The following is a 23,550-nucleotide window of genomic DNA, read 5'->3' on the forward strand; positions in this document are numbered from 1 at the left end:
ATTCCGATAAAATTTAGATTTATGGTTGGTTATCTGTTACTCTTTAGATGAAACTAAATGGTAAATGTATTCATTTATGTTATTTGTATCCAAGTAACTTTTATCTGCATTTTATTTTTATTGCTCTTTATTTCATATGTGTAACCTTTTTATAATCTGTGATTGTAATTTTACTTCTTTTATTTAATATGTCATACTTTTACATTTTTTAAACGCTTTTTTTCTAACTTTGATTGAAATTACCCGCACAATATGGACGAATAAAAACAAATTGACATTCCACTTCAAGTAAACTTAAGTATTGCATGTATAATTCGGGTGTATTAAAACGAAACTTTAAATACTTAATACTATCTTACCTTAAAATCTTACAATTGGTATATATTTATACACGCGTCATCGGTTTATAATGCTAGAGGTTTGTTTTGATCAAGCGTTGTAGTTGTTTTGGTTGCAACAGAGAAGTAAGTATATATATATTTATTCATGTCCCCACAATCATTTTTTTTGTGTGTTTGTTTGTTATTTCTCTTTTTAAGCCTTTTCTAATGTTTTTTGCGGGTTCAATATTAAATTTTCTATGATTTAATTTCACTTTAATACGATACAAGTAAGCCAGAGTGTTCAACCTTTAACTGATGTTCTTAATGCAATACTGATTAATTACTTTTTGATATTTTCTCCAAATATCTGCAAAGTAACTTTGAGTTCTTGAGCTAGCACCTACACAATCGTAGCATATCTTTCTGTCATTATTTTAACTTTTTTATTTTCAGCTCTAAATATCCTGTTCTTTAAATTGAGCTATTTATAGATCTGGAAATCCCAACTATTGTTTCAACACGACTTTCGAGAACTGAAAGTACTCGCTATTCAGGTGCAACAATGCTATTTTCTGTGTGTTTTGCGCCATAAATTTGTTTTCCATCACATTTTGTCATAATAAGTATCTGATAAATCTTGTAACATGTTTAATGTACAATAATTTTGCAATGCCTTTCTTTAAACTAGCGTGTCCTTATTAGAGTAATCAAGAGAACCAAGGCTTTGTTTCAGTTTGCCATTTGACGATGTGTATACCAGGAGGCTGTTATGAAAGGTTGAGCAAATATCCTTAATTAAACACTCCTTACAGATATAGTGAATGTTTTTTTTTTTTTTTTTTTTTTTTTCTGAGACTGTTTTGGTTGGTATGATTTTTGGGTATACAGTATGTGGAACAATACTTCTTTACCTTCCATTTATGAATCAATTTGTCTAAAAACAAATGATCTTTTTTGTTCATTTTGCACGCTTTTACTTTAAATAAAGTAAATTGACATTCTGATTGGGGATGAGAAATATTCACCTCTACCAGACAGAAATCTTTTGTACATGTAATGTCAAAAAACCTAGAGTATATATGCTTTTGCAAAATCCGGTATTAACTATTTGAATAATTTTGGTTTTATATCGTGCAACCTATTACAATAATTTCATGTCAACATTGTCCAATAAAAGTAATAAAATTACACCTAGTTATCATAAAGATTACTGGTATTTCATTTTTTTTTTTTTTTAGTTTTTATTGGAGTCCGAGTTGCTCATTTGCTTTTGTTATTTTGTATGTATGATTTTAGTTACTTCATGTTCTTTGTTGTGTATGTCTGTTTTCCATGTCTGGTCTTTGTCCATGGATTACATTTTTTTTTATTACCGCTATAACCTTGGTTTCCTTGATTACTCTTTATCTATTTATCTATTATAGTTTTCAAAAAATCGGCTGAAAACTGAAAAAAAAAGTTTACTTTTTCACCTTACTAGGGCAATAAACTCTAACAAGGAGTCGGTAAACAACCTTGATGACTTTTGTAGTCCGTATCATACGGATCATTCAATCAATTGAAAGTTTATTACTATCTACATGTATTATAATTTTCATGATATTGGCTGAAAACTGCTAAAACTATTTTAAGGACAATTTATCTTATAAAGAGCTGTCTGACAACTTTGACCCGATGAAGACTTGTGTAGATCTTTTCAAGCTAAAGAAGAAAGATGGTTTCATTTTCAAATATTTCCTTTGGTTTTTGAGATATATCTAGCAATTGTTGACTTTTGGGATCAAAAAAGTAATCACATTTTGTTGCATGGTACCTAAGGAACATCTATAAAAAGTTTCATTTGATAGATAACAGTATATGAATGTAAAAAAAAAAAATAAGCCTTGGCTAGCTTTGGGAATACTGGTTTCTTCAGCAGTATCATTAAATGGTCTGGAATTACATTTTGTCAGTGCTATTTGGATATTTGTGTACATTTTTTCTGGTATAAAGTAGAAAGTCCATCAAACTGTTCCTTTGTCCAAGAAAACAAAAAGCGGTAAGGTATTGCTATTACTTTCAAAAATGGAACTAAACATTTGATTACATTATAGCTATTTTATCTCTTTTCAGTACTTAATCATGTGCACAAAACAAAGACATCCATTTAAAACAACTACATACAGAACAAGCAAAACTGTCTTGAACTGAAGCAGAATTAACAGATCAATAGAGAGGAAATTTTGTCGACGTTTGTGTCTTAGCTGCTTGTATGCCTGGTATGTACATGACTTTCTTACCTTTTTCTCCAAAATAAAGTCAAATTCCAGCTGGTGGTAAGCAGTCAACCTTGCTAAAAGTGCGCTTATGTCCCACTAGAGGAATAAAAAATAATGTTTCCTTATATATACCGTACATTTGCTTTTAGTAAAACGTTATCAAAACATTTTTTCCCATTCAAATTCATTGACAAATACTTCAATAAACGGTATTTTTTTGAATATTTTAATTATAATAATATTATTTTATTAATTATGTATACTATAAGAGTATATTTTTTCTAGGGTAATGTTCAGGATTGGTCAATATATATATATTATTCTAGCATCGAGGATTATAGTTGAAGGTAAAAATCAAGTTTTCGTATATATTTCGTTACTCTTTATGGAAAACATATCAATAATTTGACATTGAATTGCAATGAACTGTGTCCAGATTGAACCAAGGTTATAGCTGTAATCAAAAGAATTCAATCCAGGGACAAAGACCAGACATGGAAAACAGACATACACAACAAAGAACATAAAGTAACTAAAATCATACATACAAAGTAACAAAAGCAAATGAGCAACTCGGACTCTATTAAACCTGGAAGTATGGACCAGGTGCACAGGTAGGGAAATCGTCCTCTGTTTTTCGAGAAACACCCGCAGAGTTGCTCATAAAAAGTCAAGTCCGGGGTAGACGAAAGAGGAAAGAAAAACTATGACACGTTGAACAAATCAGTTTTCATGGCGCAGATGGACATACGTAACGATCCACGAGTTCATGATGACGGCCATAAAACTTCTGTTGTGATGATTTCAATCTTGTAGCAACATAACCCTGCTCCAGAAGTATATTTGTTAGATATAAAATATATTTGGATTTTTTAAAATATTGCAAAAGATTTTTTATAGAGAACATGTGTTACATTTTCATGTCAGAGCATTCAATAAACTTGGTGATACTATTTGTTCGTAAGGAATTTTCAATATAAGGTAGGGTGTAAACAAAAATAATAATAAAGAAAGGGCTTTTTTATTCAAGCTACTAATTGTGTGCGTAACACCGTTAACATGAAAAATTGTATAAAGAAGAATTTTAAAAAAAAAAATCCTTCTAATATACTCTGTACACTCCTTATGTATTCTGTCTGATTTAAAGGTGAGGTACATGTTCTAGATTGGACAGTTTCTACCCGAATAAATGAGTTTGGAAATTCTTTGGAATTGTTTTGTAAAGTTAAAGATTGTTGTACTAAGGAATTTGGCGGATGGGAAAAATGGACAGCAAATACAACTGAAACCATCATCATGTTTGGTACAGAATATTTAATATATGGTAACACGCAGAAATACGGATTTCGAGTAGAGACTGAGGGATTCTATTTGACTATCAAGAACGTGGAAGAAAATGATTTGAACAAATATTACACTTGTTCATATAAACTTAGTATGAGTCCTAAAAAGCTGCTTACACGCACTGATGCCTTCATAGGTAAGAAATTTAGTACATGTTGTACTTTAATGATTGACATAGATGAGCATCCCCTTTATACCCTGATTTACACCATCTAGATCAGTCTTTACTTAAGAAAAGGAACACAATTACCAACTAGTTTCATGGTGTTCGTTTTCATTTTTTTTAATCAAAATGATACTTGTACATCAATAAAATTACCTTAATTTACTGTTGTTATAGTAACTACGTCTGAACATTTGTTTTCAATCTTTTCATTCTGATTTGTAAGCACAGTTGTAATAAATAATTTTTTAAGGTTCAAAAGAAAAAGCAAGTAATGAAGATCACAGAACCTACGTGTACTTGATGATTGGTGTTGTCTTTGGTGTCGTAGTTCTTTTAACGTAAGAAATAACAGTATTATTATTATTGTAATAATTGAACAACCATTTCCAATCTCTGTTTATGAGTATCAATTAGGGTAACGTAATCAATATAAGTGTTTTTTTCTGCTGATAAACATCATGAACTCATTAGTTGATATTGTGTGGCCATGTCGTAGTTTTTTTTTTTTAACCCAGGTTTGACATCAAGTTGTTATTCGGATTTTTGTCCTTGCAAAGCATAGGACGTGCACCGTGTTCATCTTATCCTGCTTAATTGATGTCTGAGATGTTGATTTATTGTAAATATATATATCGTGATTTCAGTGTTGTTAGTTTATTATATTTTTGTTTTTGTTTTTGTTTTTGTTTATTTTTAGGGGGTGGGTGGGGGGTTTATGTAATGCTTGTCATTATGTTAATATTTCTGGTATGAAATACAAAAATACCAATCCTATATATTTCAAATTTCAATATACTGTGCACGTGTTCCAAGGAATCACCTTTCACCAGCAGCATAAAAGTCAAATATATAGGAAGATCTAAATCAAAAACTTAATTCAATACATGTACTAGAAGTACTCAAAACCAAACCTAACTTTTAAGAGAACAGATTTTACATTACGGAGCGAAATAAAATACGATTCGCAAGAGTGGTCAATTTTTTACCTTAATGTAAATCTTTAAAACTTATACCCAATGGATAAGAGTAATAAAACAAATTTATGTTGCTTTAACAATTAACAAATATAGGTTTTTTTTCATATAAAATTGCATTCTTCGTTTTCATAGAGCTAAGATAAGATAGTAAGTCAAACTTACTTTTTTACTAAACATTGTAAAGATTTTACCCAAAAATATGAAAACTTAAAACTGGACCAATTGAAACGGCAGAGTAAGCTTTTAAAATAACCATATTTAAGATCATAATTTAGCATATTGTCATATGATAGTTTAACAAGCCATCACAATGCCACAAATGGGCGCATTGTACTATTTGCTCAAAGGTTTAAAATAATAACGTGTATGAATCTTAACAGGGGAAATTGATACATAATACTCCAGGATTTTTAAGAGTTTATTCAAAAGCGGCATGACTCAATAACTAGTATAAAACGGAAGGAGATGGGTATGTTTTACAGTATTTATTCATATAAAGTAAATAAAAGTTAATGGTTAAATTTACCTCTTGTAGTTTGAAAAGTTGCTGTCTATTCTTTGACTTGAAGCCGAATTTGAAACCAATCATCACATGTGAACATACTGCCATATGCAACTTACGCACATATATTCATTTAATGATAATATGACATTGCAAGATATTTTAAGACATTTAATAGCAAATTATGTTTTTAAGCAGCTTATATGCTAGAACGTTTATTTACAAATTTGTTTAAAATAATTATATACTACCATGTTATTATATATTGAGGACACAAACTTTTTTTTATTTACTACCTCTTTGTAAATAAAAAAAAACCTTACTTACTTTTAACATTGGATATTTTAACAGAATTGAATAACAGTAAATTTTTCTGACATGCCTTAATCGAAGCATACATCAATACTTTAAAATCATCTCGCGTATATTGTAATTTGTTTTCATACTTTCCTAGTTGTCTTAGTTTCCTTATATGTTCCCTACTTTTCCTTTATATATAATAGTAAGGACCTATGAAAGTGTTTTTTAACTTATATACAAGATTTCCTATACTCAGTAATAATACTGATTCAAAGACATTACAAATCGTTGTCGCCCAAAGAAAAAAAAGACGTAGTAATTGTCCTGGTTCCTCATACTTTGAGAAAACGATTCCAAATATACCAAAGAAGATTTGTCTAAAATATGAATTTCTTTTTTACCGAAAACATATTTATATTGTGTGAATGATTCCAAATGGAACAAATTATATCCACTACTATTCTGTTACTCTAATGAGGTTAAATCTCACTCAAAAGTACTGAGATACATTTCACTACACATACTACAGAAACTGTGAAGTCAGCCTCGTATAATGACCAACACTTATCTATTGATAGTAAAATAAAACTAATGACAAAACTCACTTCCAAAGGCATTGATTGTGATCTATCCTTTATGTTCTGGGTTCATCAACTCCACAAGAAACTATACAGACAACGCTGTATATCTGGATTTGCAGAATATACCACCAAACTGCCATCAAACCTGTTAACTTTTCCACTGACAGCAGTAAAAGATGGTCTCCAATTCTACCACAACATTTGTAACTCATGTTGTTGTATTAATTCAATGTCATTCTTGAAAAATTCAAAAGTTCTTCGGGAAACGTCATTCAAGATTATCATCAGAATACAAAAGCATTAAAACTTATAATGTTTTAACTCTTTACACTTCTGTTCCCCATACTCAGTTAAAATCCCGACTCCAAAACATTATATATCGTTGTTACTCCAACAAATACGGTACAGCTAGACACAGATTTTTAGTATTTGTTACAGATTTTTTCATGCTTTGTAAAAAAAGAACGATTCCGAATAATCTTATTATACTAAAGAAGATGTTGTCAAAATGCTTGATTTTTTTTATCGACGACATGTTTGTCCAGTGTGATGGATACGATTGTCAAAAAACAGTCGGCATTACAATGTGAACATATTGTGCTCCTTTATTTGTAGGCTAATTCCTTCACTCTTAGGAGGCGGACTTTTATCTCAATTTCCGCAAAAGTGATAACGTATTATCGTTAAAAATCCTAATTTAGGGAATTCTACATAGCATCTACCTGAAAATGCTCGATTGAAAAGATACTACAAATACTGTGAAGTCAGCCTCATGTCATGACCTACTCCTAGAAATCGATAGTAACAGAAAACCATCGAACAAAATTTACGTCAAACGCATTTGGTCAATACAGTGTATCTATTAGCAGTATGAGAACCGATTTGTTCATTGTGTCATATATTTGCTATCTCCGTTTATGTTAGCCGAACATGACATTTTATTAGCGACTCGATGCTTATTTCTTGCAGAAGATGCTTTCCATACCGGTTCCCCTGGTCCATGCCCCCAGTTTTAAGTGGGTTCCGGTTTAATTGCTCAATTTCAATTGTTATTTTGTACATTTTATTTTGATTGCTTTATGTTCTTTGTTGTGTACTTGTGTTCCTGTCCAGTCTTTATCATTTTCTTTTGATTTCCACTCAAATCAAGGTTCTCTTGTTTCCTCATTGATTTTAAGACATTTATTACTATTTGTGTTATGTTTTAGCATGAAAGTGAAATCAATGTTCCTCGGTTCATTTTGTAATTTCCATTTGTCATTATACAAGGTAACACATATTCATTTTTTTTCAGATGTGTGTACTTTTGGAAGATACGTTTCAATGGTTAGTTTGATCGTCTTTAGTTGATCTTTTAAACATACATATTTTCTTTATAGAATTTTTTTTCTAGCACATGAATAAAAAAAATAGCTTAAGTTTTAGTGAACTACAAATGATTAAACACATGATATCGTAATTCATATTTTGATCTTTCTTTTGCGCTAATGGGAAATCAATTCATTAATTCAGTTTTGCTTACGGATTATCCGAATTTACTACCATTTCTTTTACTGATTTATTAATTTAAATGATATATTGGAACAAATAAAAATATAATTATATATATAGTACAACGTATTGATTCAATTAGTGCAGTGTGCGTTATTATAAAATTGCATACTATATGCGAAGCGTTTTACTGAAATAGTTCTTCAGCCAATTCATTTCTTTATAGGTTTTCAAAAGGCAATGTTTATTTCTTCTTTTCTTTTTTTAACTTTATATCCAACTCGGCGTCAACTAATTCAGGACCATTCAAATATAAAACAAAAGAATAAATGCCACTTTTTTATTTGAAATGACCAGCTGAATCGCATCATAACACGAAGTTTCCCCTGCATCTGATTTGATCAAATTTGATATCATACAAGCCCAGCATCATAATGTTTACAGTGTCAAATCAATCATTATTATCTTGTCAAGACGAATGTCTGTTGTTGGTTTTTGCGGTGAATCATATTTTACCGCCTTAATTTGCTTATTTTTTAAATTCATTTGAAATTTCATTTTTGTAAACAATGAATTTTAAAAATTCAATAATCAGTTTCTGTTTTAAAAAAAGAATATTGGATTAGCAATATCCTTTACATTTCTGCTTTGATGTTTGATTTTGATTTCGATAATTATTTGGGTATTAGTGATGTTACATTTGAGATCACCAAGTAGATATTCGAATATGTAGGGTAAACACAAATGAAGTACAAGTAGACACATAAAGGAAACACGTCTCACTGATTTGTTTACTATGATACATGTATCAGCGTATGATTACGAATGACGATTGTTCAAATTCAAGTATGGAAGACACAGAGCCGTACACAGAAAAATCAAATTAAAACAAAAATTCCAATAGAAAATTGTATGGAACCTATAAATACTGGATATGTGGCTATTTGGCACGATTAAGTCTTCTAATGAATCATGAAATTTATTTTTCTTCGAAATGGTTAACGTTTTATTTTCTCAATATAACAGACAAAACGACTACTACAAAACTCGAATATTTTGACTGAAGCGTTGCATTCACTCGGGTATCAGCATTTTACTTATTAACCTGTATTTCTTGATATCTTAAGCAACAGGAAAGGAATTCTGATCGGGTTTTGTTGTGTAATATAAAAAAGCAAACTTGTTGTCTTATAACATATATTATACATATTATATAATATATTTTCTTCATATATACACTGTCTGTCTCATAATGATGTGTTTTGTGTCCGATTGACAAACTTAAAAACTCCACATACAGTTTGCATTATGTTCAATCTATTCCTTAGACAGATTTACTTTGATGAACCGTTTGACTGAAACCGCTGATGAAAATCAAGATACAGCAGATTCTCATACAGGTAGGACATAAGCTTTTCGTTAATATATCTGTGCTAATTTGTGTTTTGTCTTTTTCTTCCTTCGTTTTATAACACTAGTCATAACTTCCCAGGTAAAACTGTCCAAACACATAAAATGCTGCAGGTGTATATATATATATATATATATAATCACGAGTGAAAGATTGATTCTATTAGAGGTGAAAAAAACGTCTTAAAAAATACTTACTTTTTTTCACCCTTACAAACTTTGATACAAAATATAATCGCACTCACAGGTTCTTAAATAAAACTGGTATTGGCCATGCAGGTTTTTAAGGACATATAGTCGTTAAAGAACATTCTTTGAAACAAATCCGGGTTCATCGACTGCCCTTAACAGATAAGAGATATTAAACCACTAATTGCATCCATACGTAAAAAAAGTTATGTTTGACTATTGCACTACATCGAATTGTGCTAATTAAGTACCTGACGTTTCTACTCTACGAATCGAAGAAAGTTATGAGGAAAATATATGAATCTTGGTTTCCTTGATTACTCTTATATGACAAATTGACAAACGCTGACTTTCCATTCCGTATCGTTACTTTTCTTTTACCATCTGTACCTGCAAATGGAGTTTTCATATCAAATATCTTAATGATAATCGATTTGTTCACCCTGTCATAGTTTTCCTTTTTCGTATACCGCGGATGTGAACTTTCGTGAGCAACTTATTGGGTGTTTATAGAAAACCAGAGGACGCCTACCCTAAAAGTGCACCTTGTCCATGCTCCCATGTTTTCAGTGAATTACTAAATAACTTTCATCCATGTTGTATGTGTTTGTGTGGATGTTTGTAGTTCGCTGTTGTATTTGTCAATTTTCCCTATCCAGTCTTAAATCTTTGAATAATTCTTTTGGTAACCACCCGAATCTTTCTTCCATTTATTACTCTTCGAAATGGTTATTTTGAATGTAAAATGTAAATAAAAATATTGTTGTAAACACTTTACGTTATTTGCAAGTGATTGCTTGATATTTTTTGTAGGATTGGAATGCACGCATTTATAAAAGGTAAAAGCATTTGTATGTACATGTACAATGGACGCTATAAAAAAAAATAGATGGGTTAAGGTTTTATTTACCTGCTTTATTTATATATTTTTATTTAATTTATCACTGTTGAAAATCTAAACATTAATTCAAAATGCGGTAACTTGATTTAAAAAAAGTATCAAGTTAAAGGCAATCTGAAACTTGTGAAATATGTCTGTATCGGAGTGTAAAGTTGCTTGAAGATTTGTAGTGCTAATATAAAATAATAAAGTATGATTCTACTACTGCAAAAATATATATTTTGATTTGTGCACTTATAAACAGTTCAGAACGATTTTTTCAACATAATTATTCTGATCTGTTAATAGCTTTTCCGTGTTTGTTGCTCTGATTAAGATTCTGATTTCTGATTGTTTCATACAGTTGTTAAATGACAAACCTTTCATTGCGATCCAGCCATGTTAAATGAGTAGAAATTTTGGTTTAAATTTCGGGGAATGCAGGGTTATCTGCCAAAGTAACTGCTGGATGTATTCTTTTGAGATCGTAATTAATAAAATATCAACTGTAGACTGGTTTTGAATTGGAATTAAGTGTTAAAATATTATATTTGTTTTTTTCTAATTGTATTTGCAAAATAAAATACAAACAGTAAGACAAAACATAGTTTTAAATATATTTCACGTACCTGTAAATTTTTAATCTAGTTGTAACTTAGTTGTAACATACTGTAAACCCCCGTCATACCGGCCCACGACCTCACTACACTCGCCGCTACCTTCATGATCTAAACGATCGTAGCGTATTTTTGGGAACAAGGGAAAACTATCCAACCGTAAGCGACTGTTCTACTACTAAGTAAGATTAAAATTCATATTTCTTGTGGTTTTCAGATGCCGGTGTCATTTCTAGCATGACTGCAGCACGATCCACACGCGTCTAGTATGTTCCTTCCATGACACTCCAGTGATCGTTCTACGATTCTATCACGACCTCCTACAACTCACTGACGATGTGGATACGATTAATACATCACTACGTTTTCAGTACGACATTACTTCGCTCATTACGTGTATACCACGATACCACTACGCGCAGCGCGATTGTCCTACCTCCTTTTACAATCTTATTTCATTTCTGTCACTTTCAGTATGGTGTCGTAACTGTGACTTTGGTTTCATTGCAACTCTTTTTGTCTCGATTATGTCATGTCATTTAGTAATTAATTTGCTTTGCTAGAAGCAACATCGACAAGACAATGTTTGCTTGTCCAGCCATATTGCAATGGGAACATATTATGGTACTGAATATCATCTTACTGGCCTAATCAAGAAGACGAATCCATGAAAGAAAAGCTCAATTTGGGAAAGATGATTGATCTAATCAGAGAAACAATTTCATTTCGAGGAGTTTGATCAAATTAGGACAGACCTACGCTTGGAAGATGAGCAATTGTTCTATAACTTAAAAAAGCTGGAACCACGAATGTTTGGTGATTCTTTTCATGTGCGTCGGACATTAAACACTTAAGCGATAACCAATTTCATAGCACCATTAAAACCAGGCTTTAAATTGTCATCACTTTTAGATTTTTGGCAACTGAAGACGAATATTCAATGTTCCAATACAAATTACATAATACGATCAGTCTTCTTATTCCAGAGATATGTCGGGCCATAAGAGTACAAAGACGAATGGGTATTGTGCCCGATTACAAATGACGAGTTGAGAGAATCAAGGGAAACAATATTCAAACGAATGTTATCAAAGGACAAAGACAAAGCATTGAAAACAGACAAACACAACAAAGAACATAAAATAACCAAAATAATACGTACAGAGTAACAAATGAAAATGAGCAACTAGGACTCCAATAAAATCTGGGAGCACAAATCAGACGCATGACAGGAATGGCAGACACATTATTATATGGACTGCGGGCTCTAGATAGAAAACACGTAGTCAATCGATGTCCACCTATTATCGATACCTTTTAAAACATTCTCTATTGATTTAATAGCACTAATTGATGCCCAATGCAGTTGAGTCGATATTGGTGGCACGAGTTCAATATCGGATTGTTGGATCTTTAATGAATCGGATTGAATGTCTTGTAAACGGCATCATTGATCTTCAAGGATATTGGTGGCATGGAATCTAAATTGGTTTGTCAGGTCTTTAATGAATCGGAATTGAAGGAATGCCTGGAAAAATGCACCACTGGTTTTCTAGATCCTGAACATATGTCTGAACACAACAGTTGTATGATCCTCCCTTACAAGGATCCTAAAGCAACCATAATTCCCCTTGTACATATACATACGATACCTAACCAACATATAATATTTCGTTGAAATCTATCGAACAGTTAAGCAGGAGTTGCGCTAACGAGACATGCATATGTAGACAGACGGTAGGACAAGGCAGGATGATTCCTATATGCTGTATCCCCAAACAGGTCCTATAAAAATGGAAGAATAATCAAGGGAACCAAGGTTATAGCGGTAATCAAAAGAATGTAATCTAGGGACAAAGACCAGACATGGAAAACAGACATACACAACAAAGAACATAAAGAAACTAAAATCATACATACAAAGTAACAAAAGTAAATCAGCAACTCGGACTCCACTAAAAACTGGGAGCATGGACCAGGTGCACCGGTAGGGTAAGCGTCCTCTGCTTTTCTAGAGACACCCGCCAAGTTGCTCATGAAAAGTCAAGTCCGGGGTAGACAAACGAGGAAAGGAAAACTATGACCCGTTGAATAAATCAGTTTTCATGGTGTTGATGGATACACCATAACGATCCACGAGTTTATGATGATGACCATAAAACTTCTGTAGTGATGACTTCAATCTTATAGCAACATAACCCTGTTCCAGAAGCCTATGTGTTAGAGTTCTAGTGCGATACGAAAAGTCTGTGTATTTTCGGCAAGCTCTGGCATAACGTATGAGTTGTAATATGAACACTCCATACGCAGGAGCCGAGGAGATGTTGCCACAGATGAAAGGAAAGTTGACAATTCTAAATGAAAAGTCATCACGTTTGTCTTAAAGTTTGGTCAATAGTTTTCCTTTACCATCGATTTTTAAGTGTAGGTCAAGATATGAGTAATATGTCAATAATACGTTTTGAAATGGGTAACACCGGTTCAAATGAGAATTGAAATGGGAAATACGTCAAAGAAACAACAATTCCAAAAGAATGACAAGAACAACCAAAGAGGACCAACGTATCTTTTACATTACCTGACAGTGCAAGCCACCAATGGTCCACAAATCAGTCGGAGGGTTGGCAACAATTGTCTGCAGAAAATGGCACAGTCGTTGTATTTGCTTAGTTGACATATTTTAAAAAAATATTCAGTGCAAAACAATTTGGTCGTTTTTTTTTTTTTTTTCATAAATCACAATCAATTATCTGCACTAGTTTTTATGAATCAAATATATTTATTATGCAACATTGCAGGTAAAAAAAATGACAAGAAAGTATTAAGTTAAACTTAATTATGCTGGCATGAGCACAGTGTAGTCTGTAATTATAAGAACAGCATAACATTCCTATAAGCTCATATACCATAACGAAATATCCATGATATCAATCGATCACTACGAAAAAAAACAATACATTTAGAATTTAAGTATTTGGATAATTGATCTTCCAATCATGTTTGTGAATTGAATACTGATTATTTTCTTAATCTGATTCACGTACATTACAAAGTAAATTCATAACCGCAGATAACGGAGCAGCTTTAGTAGAACTTGACTTTGTACTGTTCTATGCTTGGTTTGGAATAGATTTCGAAGAGTGAACATGTATAGATTGATATTGTTGTTGAACCCCTGGTGAAACCATAAACCCCAGACACTTTTAGGTTTTTGAACAGAAGAAAGCCAAAACTAAGTAGCGGATTGCCATGCTGCTGACACCCGTGAGCGTTAATTATAGAGGTTGTCCTTACGTTTACATAAGAAGAGCACAATAGCGTAAAAAAGGTTGGACTCTTCCCTGAAAGTGTTGATTACATACCGACGGTGTCGTCATCAGTCGTATCGGCATTTACAGGAAAACCATCGTGGGAATCTTACTTGTCTCAGGTAAAATTTTCTTTCAATTTAAACAATTTTTGTCAGAAACGAATCTGCAAGCACGTTGATAATGATAATATACTTGTAAAATATGATAATGACCATATGAAAGATGTTTTAAGACAAACTTGTGATTTGGATGGACAGACAGACAGACATATAATATCGCTTGACTGAATTAAGTAAACTTTAAGGCTTTCATTGTTTTCTGGCGGATATATTTCACTTACTAGCACATGCTTTACTCGATTTGTTTTAATTCACTTAAATCATCCTAATTATAAACTGTTTATTAAAAACACAATGAGTAATTACACACACATGACATGCATTATTTTCCTTGGTTCCATTGATTTCTCTTTCCATTTAAGAAGTTCTTCTTTAACGTTTGCAATATACATTTTGTAAATAGCTTATGTATTAATGGTTTCTGTGTTTAATATATACAATGAAAAAAGAAAAGAACTCTAATAGAAAATCTTATTTCGGAAAGAAAACGGTGGGTTTACATCTATTGGACCTTTTTCGCGGAATCTTTGTAAGTTTTAACTTTTTCGTTGTACAAAATTATTTTGCTCTCAAACCATTCAACCATTATGTATCCTTCTTCTTCTGGTCGTTGGTTTCCTTCTTTCTCTATGTTTACTGCTGTGTCCAGTCAGGGAGACCTCGGGCACCTGTTCTGCAGGATAAGGGTTATCTTCTTTGACATGTTCCGATAACTTTTCCTGTGATTCTGATACAGGTATGTTTGGTCTAGTTTCTGGTACATCTTGAAGGGCTCCGAACCTTTTTCTTCCGCGAGGATATTCGAACCATGTTTATTTAAAAGAGTAATCAATAAAACCAAGGTTATAGCGGTAATCAAAAGAATGTAATCCAGGAACAAAGACCAGACATGGAAAACAGACATACACAACAAAGAACATAACGTAAATAAAATCGTAAATACAAAGTAACAAAAGTAAATCAGCAACTCGGACTCCACTAAAAACTGGGAGCATGGACCAGGTGCACCGGTAGGGTAAGCGTTTTCTGCTTTTCTAGAAACACCCGCCGGGTTAATCATAAAAAGTCAAGCCCGCGGTAGACAAACGACGAAAGGAAAACTATGACCCGTTGAATAAATCAGTTTTCATGGTGCTGATGGATACATCATTACGATCCATGAGTTCAGAATGACGACCATAAAACTTCTGTAGTGTTGACTTCAATCTTGCAGCAACATAACCCTGTTCCAGCAGCCTATTTGTTAGAGTTCCAGCGCGATACAAAAAGTCTGTGTAGTTTCGGCAAGCTCTGGCATAATGTATGAGTTGTGATATGAACACTCCATACGCAGGAGCCGAAGGGATATTGCCACAGATGATAGAAAAGTTGACAATTTTAAATGAAAAGTCATCACGTTTGTCTTAAAGTTTGGTCAATAGTTTTCCTTTACCATCGATTTCTAAGTGTAGGTCTAGATATGAGGCTGACCTCACAGTGTCTGTAGTATCCTTTATCTCAAGTTCTTTTGGGTAGATACGATGTATCAAATACCCGAAATTAGGATTGTTTAAAGACAATACGTCATCTATATAGCGGAAACTGAGATTGATAGATCTAGCCAAACGATATTCTTTATTTCTGATCAAATCAGCTATAAAGTCAGTCTCATAAGAGTAAAGAAATAGGTGAGTAAGTAAAGGAGCACAATTTGTTCCCATTGGAATGCCGACCGTTTGCTGAAAAACACGTCCACCACACTGGACAAATATGTTGTCGATTAAAAATTCCAGTATTTTGTAAACATTCTCTTCTGTATATTTGGAAGATGATTTGGGATTATTTCTCACAAAGTATGAGAAATCTCTACAAAGAACTATATATTTGTATCTAGGTGAGCCATCTTTTTAGGAAAAACAACGATGTGTAATGTTTTTAAGTCGGGATTTTGTTTTTGTATGACTGCAGACCCTCTTTGACAGTTGTAAGTATAGAAGTTAAAAGTTTTGAAAGAGGTTTGGTGGTACATTTTGTAGATCCAGCTATGAAACGTTGTTTGTATGGATTCTTGTGAAGTTTAGGAATCCGGTCCATAGACGGTAAATCACAATCATCGTCCTTAGTAGAGGGACCAAAAGAAGACAGATTTATGGTTTTCCACAATCTCTTCTTTGGAGAGAGGAAGGTAGCAGTATAGGTCTTATCACTGCTATTATTTTCTACGTCTACTTCTGATAATTAACTGATATTTGGATATAAAACGTTTGGCAAACAAAAACAATATTTGTCATGTATAGTAGACAATGTTTTTGCTACATCGGGGTCTTTGAAAACTGATGTAGCCTTGGCACTCATTGATCTACTTAAAACTTTCATTCGTTTCAAAATTAAAGACCTCACGGCCTTTAACCACTGACAGAGAATCAATGTCTACTTGTTCTCGTTTTATCCATTTTTCTGCATAGTCCTCGACGGCATCCATAAGAACTTTAAAGCTATAATTCCAATTTATGGACAGTGGTTCATGGTACTTGGGACCTTTAGAAAGGATATTACGTAGATATTCGTGTTCGATAATGGTTAAATCTCCCGTAACGACGTGACCAGAAGGACTGAATGGAGAGATTTTGCAGGAACAGTAAGGTGGTTTAGCCTTGAAGTCCTTAATCTCCAAGAGAAAGACCAAAAGAGGATAACACAGATTGATGGTTTTCCACAATCTCTTCTTTGGAGAGACTGGTAGCAGTATAGGTCTTATCACTGCTATTATTTTCTACGTCTACCTCTGATAATAAACATTGGATATAAAACGTTTTGCAGACAAAATAATGTTGTTTTGGGCTTTGTCTGCTGGTGCGACAACATATTTGTCATGTATAGTACACAATGTTTTTAATGAGCGCTTACAAAGAATGTAGGTTTTGCACAACAAAAATGTATCTGTAAACCAATGTGAAGCCCTATCGACCAAAGTCATTCGAATTGTCGTAAGGTCGTGGAGAGATCGTAGTAAGGATGTTTTGAGCGTAGTATTATCGCGGTATTGGCGTGGTACATGTAAGAGGGTGGAAACAGCGTATAGTTCGTAGCACAGTCGTGGCGATATCATAGGACCAACGTAAAAAGATCAGATAAAACAAAATGACGAGCATTTCACACGTCTACCACGATTCCAACACGATGATATCCGACCTTACTACGCTCTATCCACGATCCTTCACGACGACAACACGCGACCCTACTATGATTGAAAATGCAATTAATATATTTTTAAGTGATATAAATTCAATGTAAATAAGATGGTACTATGATTTGCCCGTTCTCGACAAAAATGAAAGTTTTAGTATGGGCTTCGCATAGTGGGACGGGGGCTTAAATTCATTGTGTGGCCAAAACTGTTAAACTTCGTTGGGGTAAAATCCATTCTATTTGGGTCATTTTATTCTTTTAACATATTTGTTCTACAAAACAAATAAAATGACATATTAAATTATCATCAAGAAGTCAAATATCTCAGCACTAGACAAGCTGCAGTGACAGAAAATTATGTAACCCTACCTCACCGATTAATTGATTAAATTCACATATTTGTCAATGTTAAAACCTCTAGAGTATGTATGCTATAGTACAAAATGGCTTATCTGGAAGTTTCTGTTTATCACTGTGGATACTTTGTTGGTGCTTTTAATGACTGTTGGCGATTTTTCAAAGTCAACATTATGTAAAATTGCAAAAAGATAACGATTTTCGATCTCCCATTAAAAGTGGCACACATCCATCTCTACTAGTTATTGCTCAACTGAAATGTTTCAAATTTTGTATCTATCAGATTTCCTTTTAGGGTTACAATATTTGAAAAACAGTAAAACGGTGAATTTTCAGGTTTTTGGGACCTATCGTTTTAACATTGATGTTTTCAATAGGTGCTAATTTCTCAATGTCAGGGTGACAATTATGACATTTTTATAAAAAGGGAGAATTGTCTGTATTTCTGTTTTCTTCCACTTCAGCTATAATGGGCAATTGTTTTCAATGACCGTACTTCAAACAAGTTTATGCATATATAAATACATTTATATGATCAGTCTTCTTCATTTTTCCAGAGGTATGTCGAGCCAAAGCCAAAGAGTACAAAGACGAGTTGGTATTGTGCACAACAACAAATGCTGAATTAGGAGGCATGGCGGATGAATTCTTAAATAGAACATCTCACATGACTGCAGGCTCTAGAATGACAACACGAAGCAATTCGATGTCCACATAATAACGACAGCGTTTATCATATTCTTAATTGTTATTGTTTTGATGGCACTCATTGAAGCCCAATACAATTTTTTTTTAGTTGATATTGGTGGCATGGAATCTATATTTCTTTGCCAGATCTTTAATGAATAGGAATTGAAGGAATGTACAAAAAAACTGCACTATTAGTTTTCTATATCCTGAACCTAGGCCTTAACATGATAGATGTATGATCCCTCCTTACAAGGGTCCGACAGCAACTATCATCGTCTTGTCTATCTACATATGGAACCTAAACACCATACAAAGAAACGTTGAAATCATTCAAACAGTTTAGAAGGAGTTGCGCTTACGAGACATGTAGAGGACGGAGAATTTTACATGCTGTATCCCCATAACGCGCGTTATAAGAATGGAAATGAGTAGTATATTACAAAAAGAAAAAGATAAAAAGTAGAACGGGTAATATGTTATAAGAATAAGATTTGTCATTATAATAAGTATTGAAATGAGTAACACTGGTAAATTATTATTCGAATGAGAATTGATATGGCAATTCTGTCAACTAGAAACAAAACTGTATGATGACAAGAACAGCTTATGTAGACCATCAAAGGGTGTTTTCAAAGGCAGTATATGACAGTGCAGGCCACAAATGGCCCATGTCAAAGTCAACACGGGTTCAGAAAATAAGTCGGACTGTTTGCAAAAAAAAGTGGACTATAGAAAAGGCTACATGTTCGTCGGTTTTGCTTTGAAAACATATTTAAAGACATAGTAAGTTCAAAACAGTTTCATTGCTTATTTATCAATCCGAATCAAATAGTAGCACTAGTTTTATTGAATCAAATATAAGTATTATGCAACAGGTCACTATTGTCACCAGAATGCTTTAAGTTAAACTAAATTATTTTAGCTTGAGAACAATACACTCTCTAAGAGCATCATTTAACTCTCTTTCATACTAAAACATCCATGTTATCAATTTCTCACTTCGGCACAACCAATACAACTAGGATTTAAGTATTTGGAAGATTGATCTGAATTCTCACAATCATTTATGAGGATAGTTATTTTCTTCCTCTCATTCACGTATATCAAAAGGTAAATGCGTAACAGTAGACAACGGGAAAGCTTTCATAAAACTCCCTGACTTTGTACTGTTCTATGCTTGGTTTGGAGCAAGCAGACTTCGAAGCGTGAGAATGTGTGGACTGCTATTGACCCCTACTGAATCAATAGAGCCCCAGATGCATGTAGGATTTTGAACAGAAATAGGCCAAAACTGAGGAGCGGGTTGCCATGTTGCTGACAGACTGTGGAAGACAATTACAGTGAAGCAGAAGGTGTTTAATAATTCTGTGAAGTTTTAGATTATGTATCGACGGTGTCGTCATCAGTGGTATCTGCAATAACAGGAAAACCATCGTGGGAGTCCTTGTTGTCCATGACGAATATTCCTTCATCTCAAACAAATTTTAATCACAAACGAATCTACAAGCACTTTGACAATAAAAAAATACTTGTAAAATATGATAATGATAAGACAACCTTGTGAATAGGACGGACAAACAGTCAGACACATAACATCGCTGAACTAAATTAAGTGAAATGAAAGTCTTTCATTTTCATCCGGCGGATATTATTCACTTACATGTACATGTATTACTGCATTTGGTTTGATTCACTTAAATTATCCTAATGTAAACTGTTTAATAAATACGTTATATGTAATTACACATAGATGACATGCATGTTCTCGCCATTCACGTGTTACTTGTTCAAAGTTTGCCATGTACATTTTTAAAACAACTATATATGTTAAAGGTTCTTGTTTTCTATACACGAGAAAAAGAACAAACATGTTTTTTGTAGAAAAGCTTATTTCAGTTAATGATGGGTATACATACGTTTACTAGAATCGTAACTTCTATAATATGGGCTTTCAAGGATTCAAAGGATCTGTTTATCCATAAGTCTATTATTTGAGATGTCAAAAACTTAATTTTCTAAACCACCAAAATCTTACCCGCACATTACTGTACCATATTTAAGTTATGTATTATCCTTGTCTATCTCTTTGGCCTTTCCTCGCCATCATGCTTCTTTTTCGTGGAATCTTTATAAGAGTAATCAAGGGAACCGATATTCAAGCGAAAATCAAAAGAATGTAACCCATGTAAGTTTTAAGTTGTTTGTTGTACAAAACTTGATTGCTCTCACACCATTCAACTATCGTGTTTACTTTTTCTTTCTTCTATTTTTTACTGCTTTGTCTGGCCACGGATACCTCTGACACCTGTTCTTCAGGATTAGGGTTATCTTGTTTAACACGTTCCAATACATTTTTCTGTGGTCCCCGTACTTGGTACATCTATACTTGGGCTAAACACAGGTACATCTTGATCAGTGAGATGTGTCTCGGACCTTTTCACGTCGAGGATGATCGAACGATGTTGATATAATGAGAGCCTAAAATTAATGTGATGTCAAAACGTCTAAACGTAATTCAAATTGTCGTGAGGACGTAGAGAGATCGTTGTACGGACGTACTCAGCGTAGTAGTATCGCGGTACGGGCGTATGGTTTCAACATATAGCACAATATAACACTATTTTTTGCGATATGGGGCCAACGTACAAAGATCCGAAATAACAAAATGACGGCCATAACACGGCTATTTCACGATGATATCGACCTTTCTACGCTATCACGATCCTTCACAACTACAGCAGGACCTTATAAAAATCGACCCGATCTCGCCAAAAATGAATGTCGTGGTATGGTCTTGACACAGTCTAAATTATGATGAATTGGTACGTGGGCTGAGACAAAAATATGATTTTCGTTTACCCTTATGCCTCCATTTATGAATCTTTTTGTGGCAAACAAATTAGACTAAAGCATTATTGTATTTTAAATCGCATTTTGTAAATCATTGATGCAAAATCCAATTTATTTAGGTTGTTTTATTTTTTTTAATTTTTTTTAAAGCAGGAAGTCAAATATCTCAGCTGTCTAATCGTACTCGACAAGTTGCAGTGAACCTAAGGGTTGTGAAGTAAAAAGAAAATTACCGGGTAAGTGATTAAATTCACATATTTTGAAACCCCTAGATTATTTATGCTGCAGTACACAATCATCATAGTTGATACTTTTGGGATGTTTTTGATGACTTTTGGCGATTTTTTAAAGTCAGAATTATTTAACATCGCTTACACATTCAACTCAACAAGTTATCGCACAAATGAAATGTTTCAAATTAGGGATTATTCAAGTTTGACATTATGAAATATAAACCTAATCCTGGTTAACTTGATTATTCTTTCATGAAAAAAATTTCATGAAATGTTAAAAATATTACTCCTTGCATTTATAAAACAGGTCTCGGTATCAAACAAAATTCTTATTCACAGCCCACTAACACATTACAACTTATAGTTTAGGAATTTATAATTAAGATGTAACATGTCTAATCAATTCCAGCTCGTAGATTTTCCTTTTAGGGTTACACTTATTTTAAAAAAAAATTAAAATGGTGAATTTTCAGAATTTCAGGTTCTCGTATATATTGTCATCTTTTGTTTAATTCAGTAGTTCAAACAAGCTTTTTTTGATACAGTACATCTGCATTGTATAAAAGCTTTCAGGTGAGCTCAAGTAATGTATACTTGAAATATTTCAAGTCCAAATAGGTGCAAAATTACCAATTCTATCCTGAAAAAAAATATAACGATGGGACATTTTGAAGGATTGTCATCGTTTTGAAACCGTGGATTTTATCACTTTTGTTGTCTGGGCATTTTAAGGCTTACCTTAAGGTGTGTTTATACTTATTGAAGTCCCTTTGCTGTTCTCTGTACGTATTTTATAGTTTTATAGAACTTATACAATGGTGCATGTCTTGCGTTTCACCATAGCTTTACATTTTCCAATATAAATGCAATTTATCATACAAAAGCTTGTTTTAATGTACGGCATTTGAAAAGAAATAATAACATATGAAAAGGAACAAAATTTCTGAAAATTCGCAATGTTTTAAAAGATCAGCATGGACACCTTGAAACAGAAATGAACAGATTACATCAATAATTAAAACAATGGTTGAAGACATTGTTGTCCATCTCTTATATAAATACTAACATTTTTATTCATGTTGAGGTATTTTTTTTCCGTTATAGGGGTTGTAAATTTTCACCTAGTTGGACTTGTTAAAGTTGAAATATTTACTACTTGGGCTCATTAGAGAGCTAAGATATTTTAAAAAAGGTACTGTATCATACAAAAGCTTGTTTGAACTACGTTATTTAGGAAAAATAAAAATAACGTCTGATATAGACGAAAATCTGTAATTCTGAAAATTCCCTTTTCTTAAATTTTATAATATATATAACCCCAAAAGGAACATTTACGCGCCTGTATTCATCATATATGTTGATACATCATAATCTTAATGCATATATTACGAGTTTGACATTTTCTGTTTTAGGTGAATAAGGCTAACAAAAAAAAAAAATAAGCAAATTTTAAACCGATCCATAATCAAGTCAAAACCAAATTTGACAAAATAGATATTACAACACTGAAGCAGCTGGTTCCGCATTGGTCTTGACTCGGTACAGACATTTCAAATGAAATGATGGATAAAATCTAGGTTTTACAGCGTGCAAAAGCAACCTCATCCACTACGGTGTGAGTATACAGGTGGTGATAAAATAGCATTTGAATGAGGTCACATAAGCGTAAAATATAATCAACAAAAATCAATTATAACGCATTGTTTTAGAAGAAACTAAGTATTTTTCAATTAAGGAATGATATCGGAAAAAAAGAGTTTGGTTAGAGATCTTTTGAGACGCAT

At 32.9% G+C, this 23,550-nt stretch overlaps 1 protein-coding gene across 6 annotated transcripts; it reads left to right on the forward strand.

Annotated features, from left to right (window-relative positions):
• The first annotated feature begins 383 nt into the window (after positions 1 to 383).
• On the forward strand, positions 384 to 11,940 carry LOC148602124 (uncharacterized). 6 transcript variants are annotated; one of them, XM_088555487.1, is made up of 10 exons: positions 438 to 464; positions 777 to 877; positions 2,436 to 2,581; positions 2,867 to 2,928; positions 3,729 to 4,061; positions 4,342 to 4,429; positions 7,746 to 7,777; positions 9,271 to 9,342; positions 10,355 to 10,380; positions 11,256 to 11,940. In XM_088555487.1, the coding sequence occupies exons 4-9, from the start codon at positions 2,871 to 2,873 to the stop codon at positions 10,375 to 10,377; spliced, it is 606 nt and encodes a 201-aa protein (XP_088411613.1). In that variant the 5' UTR covers positions 438 to 464; positions 777 to 877; positions 2,436 to 2,581; positions 2,867 to 2,870; the 3' UTR covers positions 10,378 to 10,380; positions 11,256 to 11,940. The 6 variants fall into 6 exon arrangements, 4 of the variants coding, with proteins under 4 accessions (XP_088411612.1, XP_088411615.1, XP_088411613.1 ...); XR_015917156.1 differs by lacking the exon at positions 777 to 877 and having other exon boundaries at positions 384 to 464; positions 9,275 to 9,342; XM_088555486.1 differs by lacking the exon at positions 777 to 877 and having other exon boundaries at positions 384 to 464.
• Positions 11,941 to 23,550: the final 11,610 nt, after the last annotated feature.

This window comes from Perna viridis, chromosome 12, assembly GCF_037379345.1.
Source record: "Perna viridis isolate PV_CMFRI_1.1 ecotype Kerala chromosome 12, ASM3737934v1, whole genome shotgun sequence".
Classification (NCBI taxonomy): Eukaryota; Metazoa; Mollusca; class Bivalvia; order Mytilida; family Mytilidae; genus Perna; species Perna viridis.

Coding starts and splice junctions, on each gene's coding strand:
- LOC148602124 (XM_088555486.1), top strand. CDS start 2,871: ATGTTCAGGATTGGTCAATATATATATATTATTCTAGCATCGAGGATT. Junction 2,929..3,728: donor ATCGAGGATTATAGTTGAAG/GTAAAAATCAAG, acceptor TCTGATTTAAAG/GTGAGGTACATGTTCTAGAT. Junction 4,062..4,341: donor ACGCACTGATGCCTTCATAG/GTAAGAAATTTA, acceptor TAATTTTTTAAG/GTTCAAAAGAAAAAGCAAGT.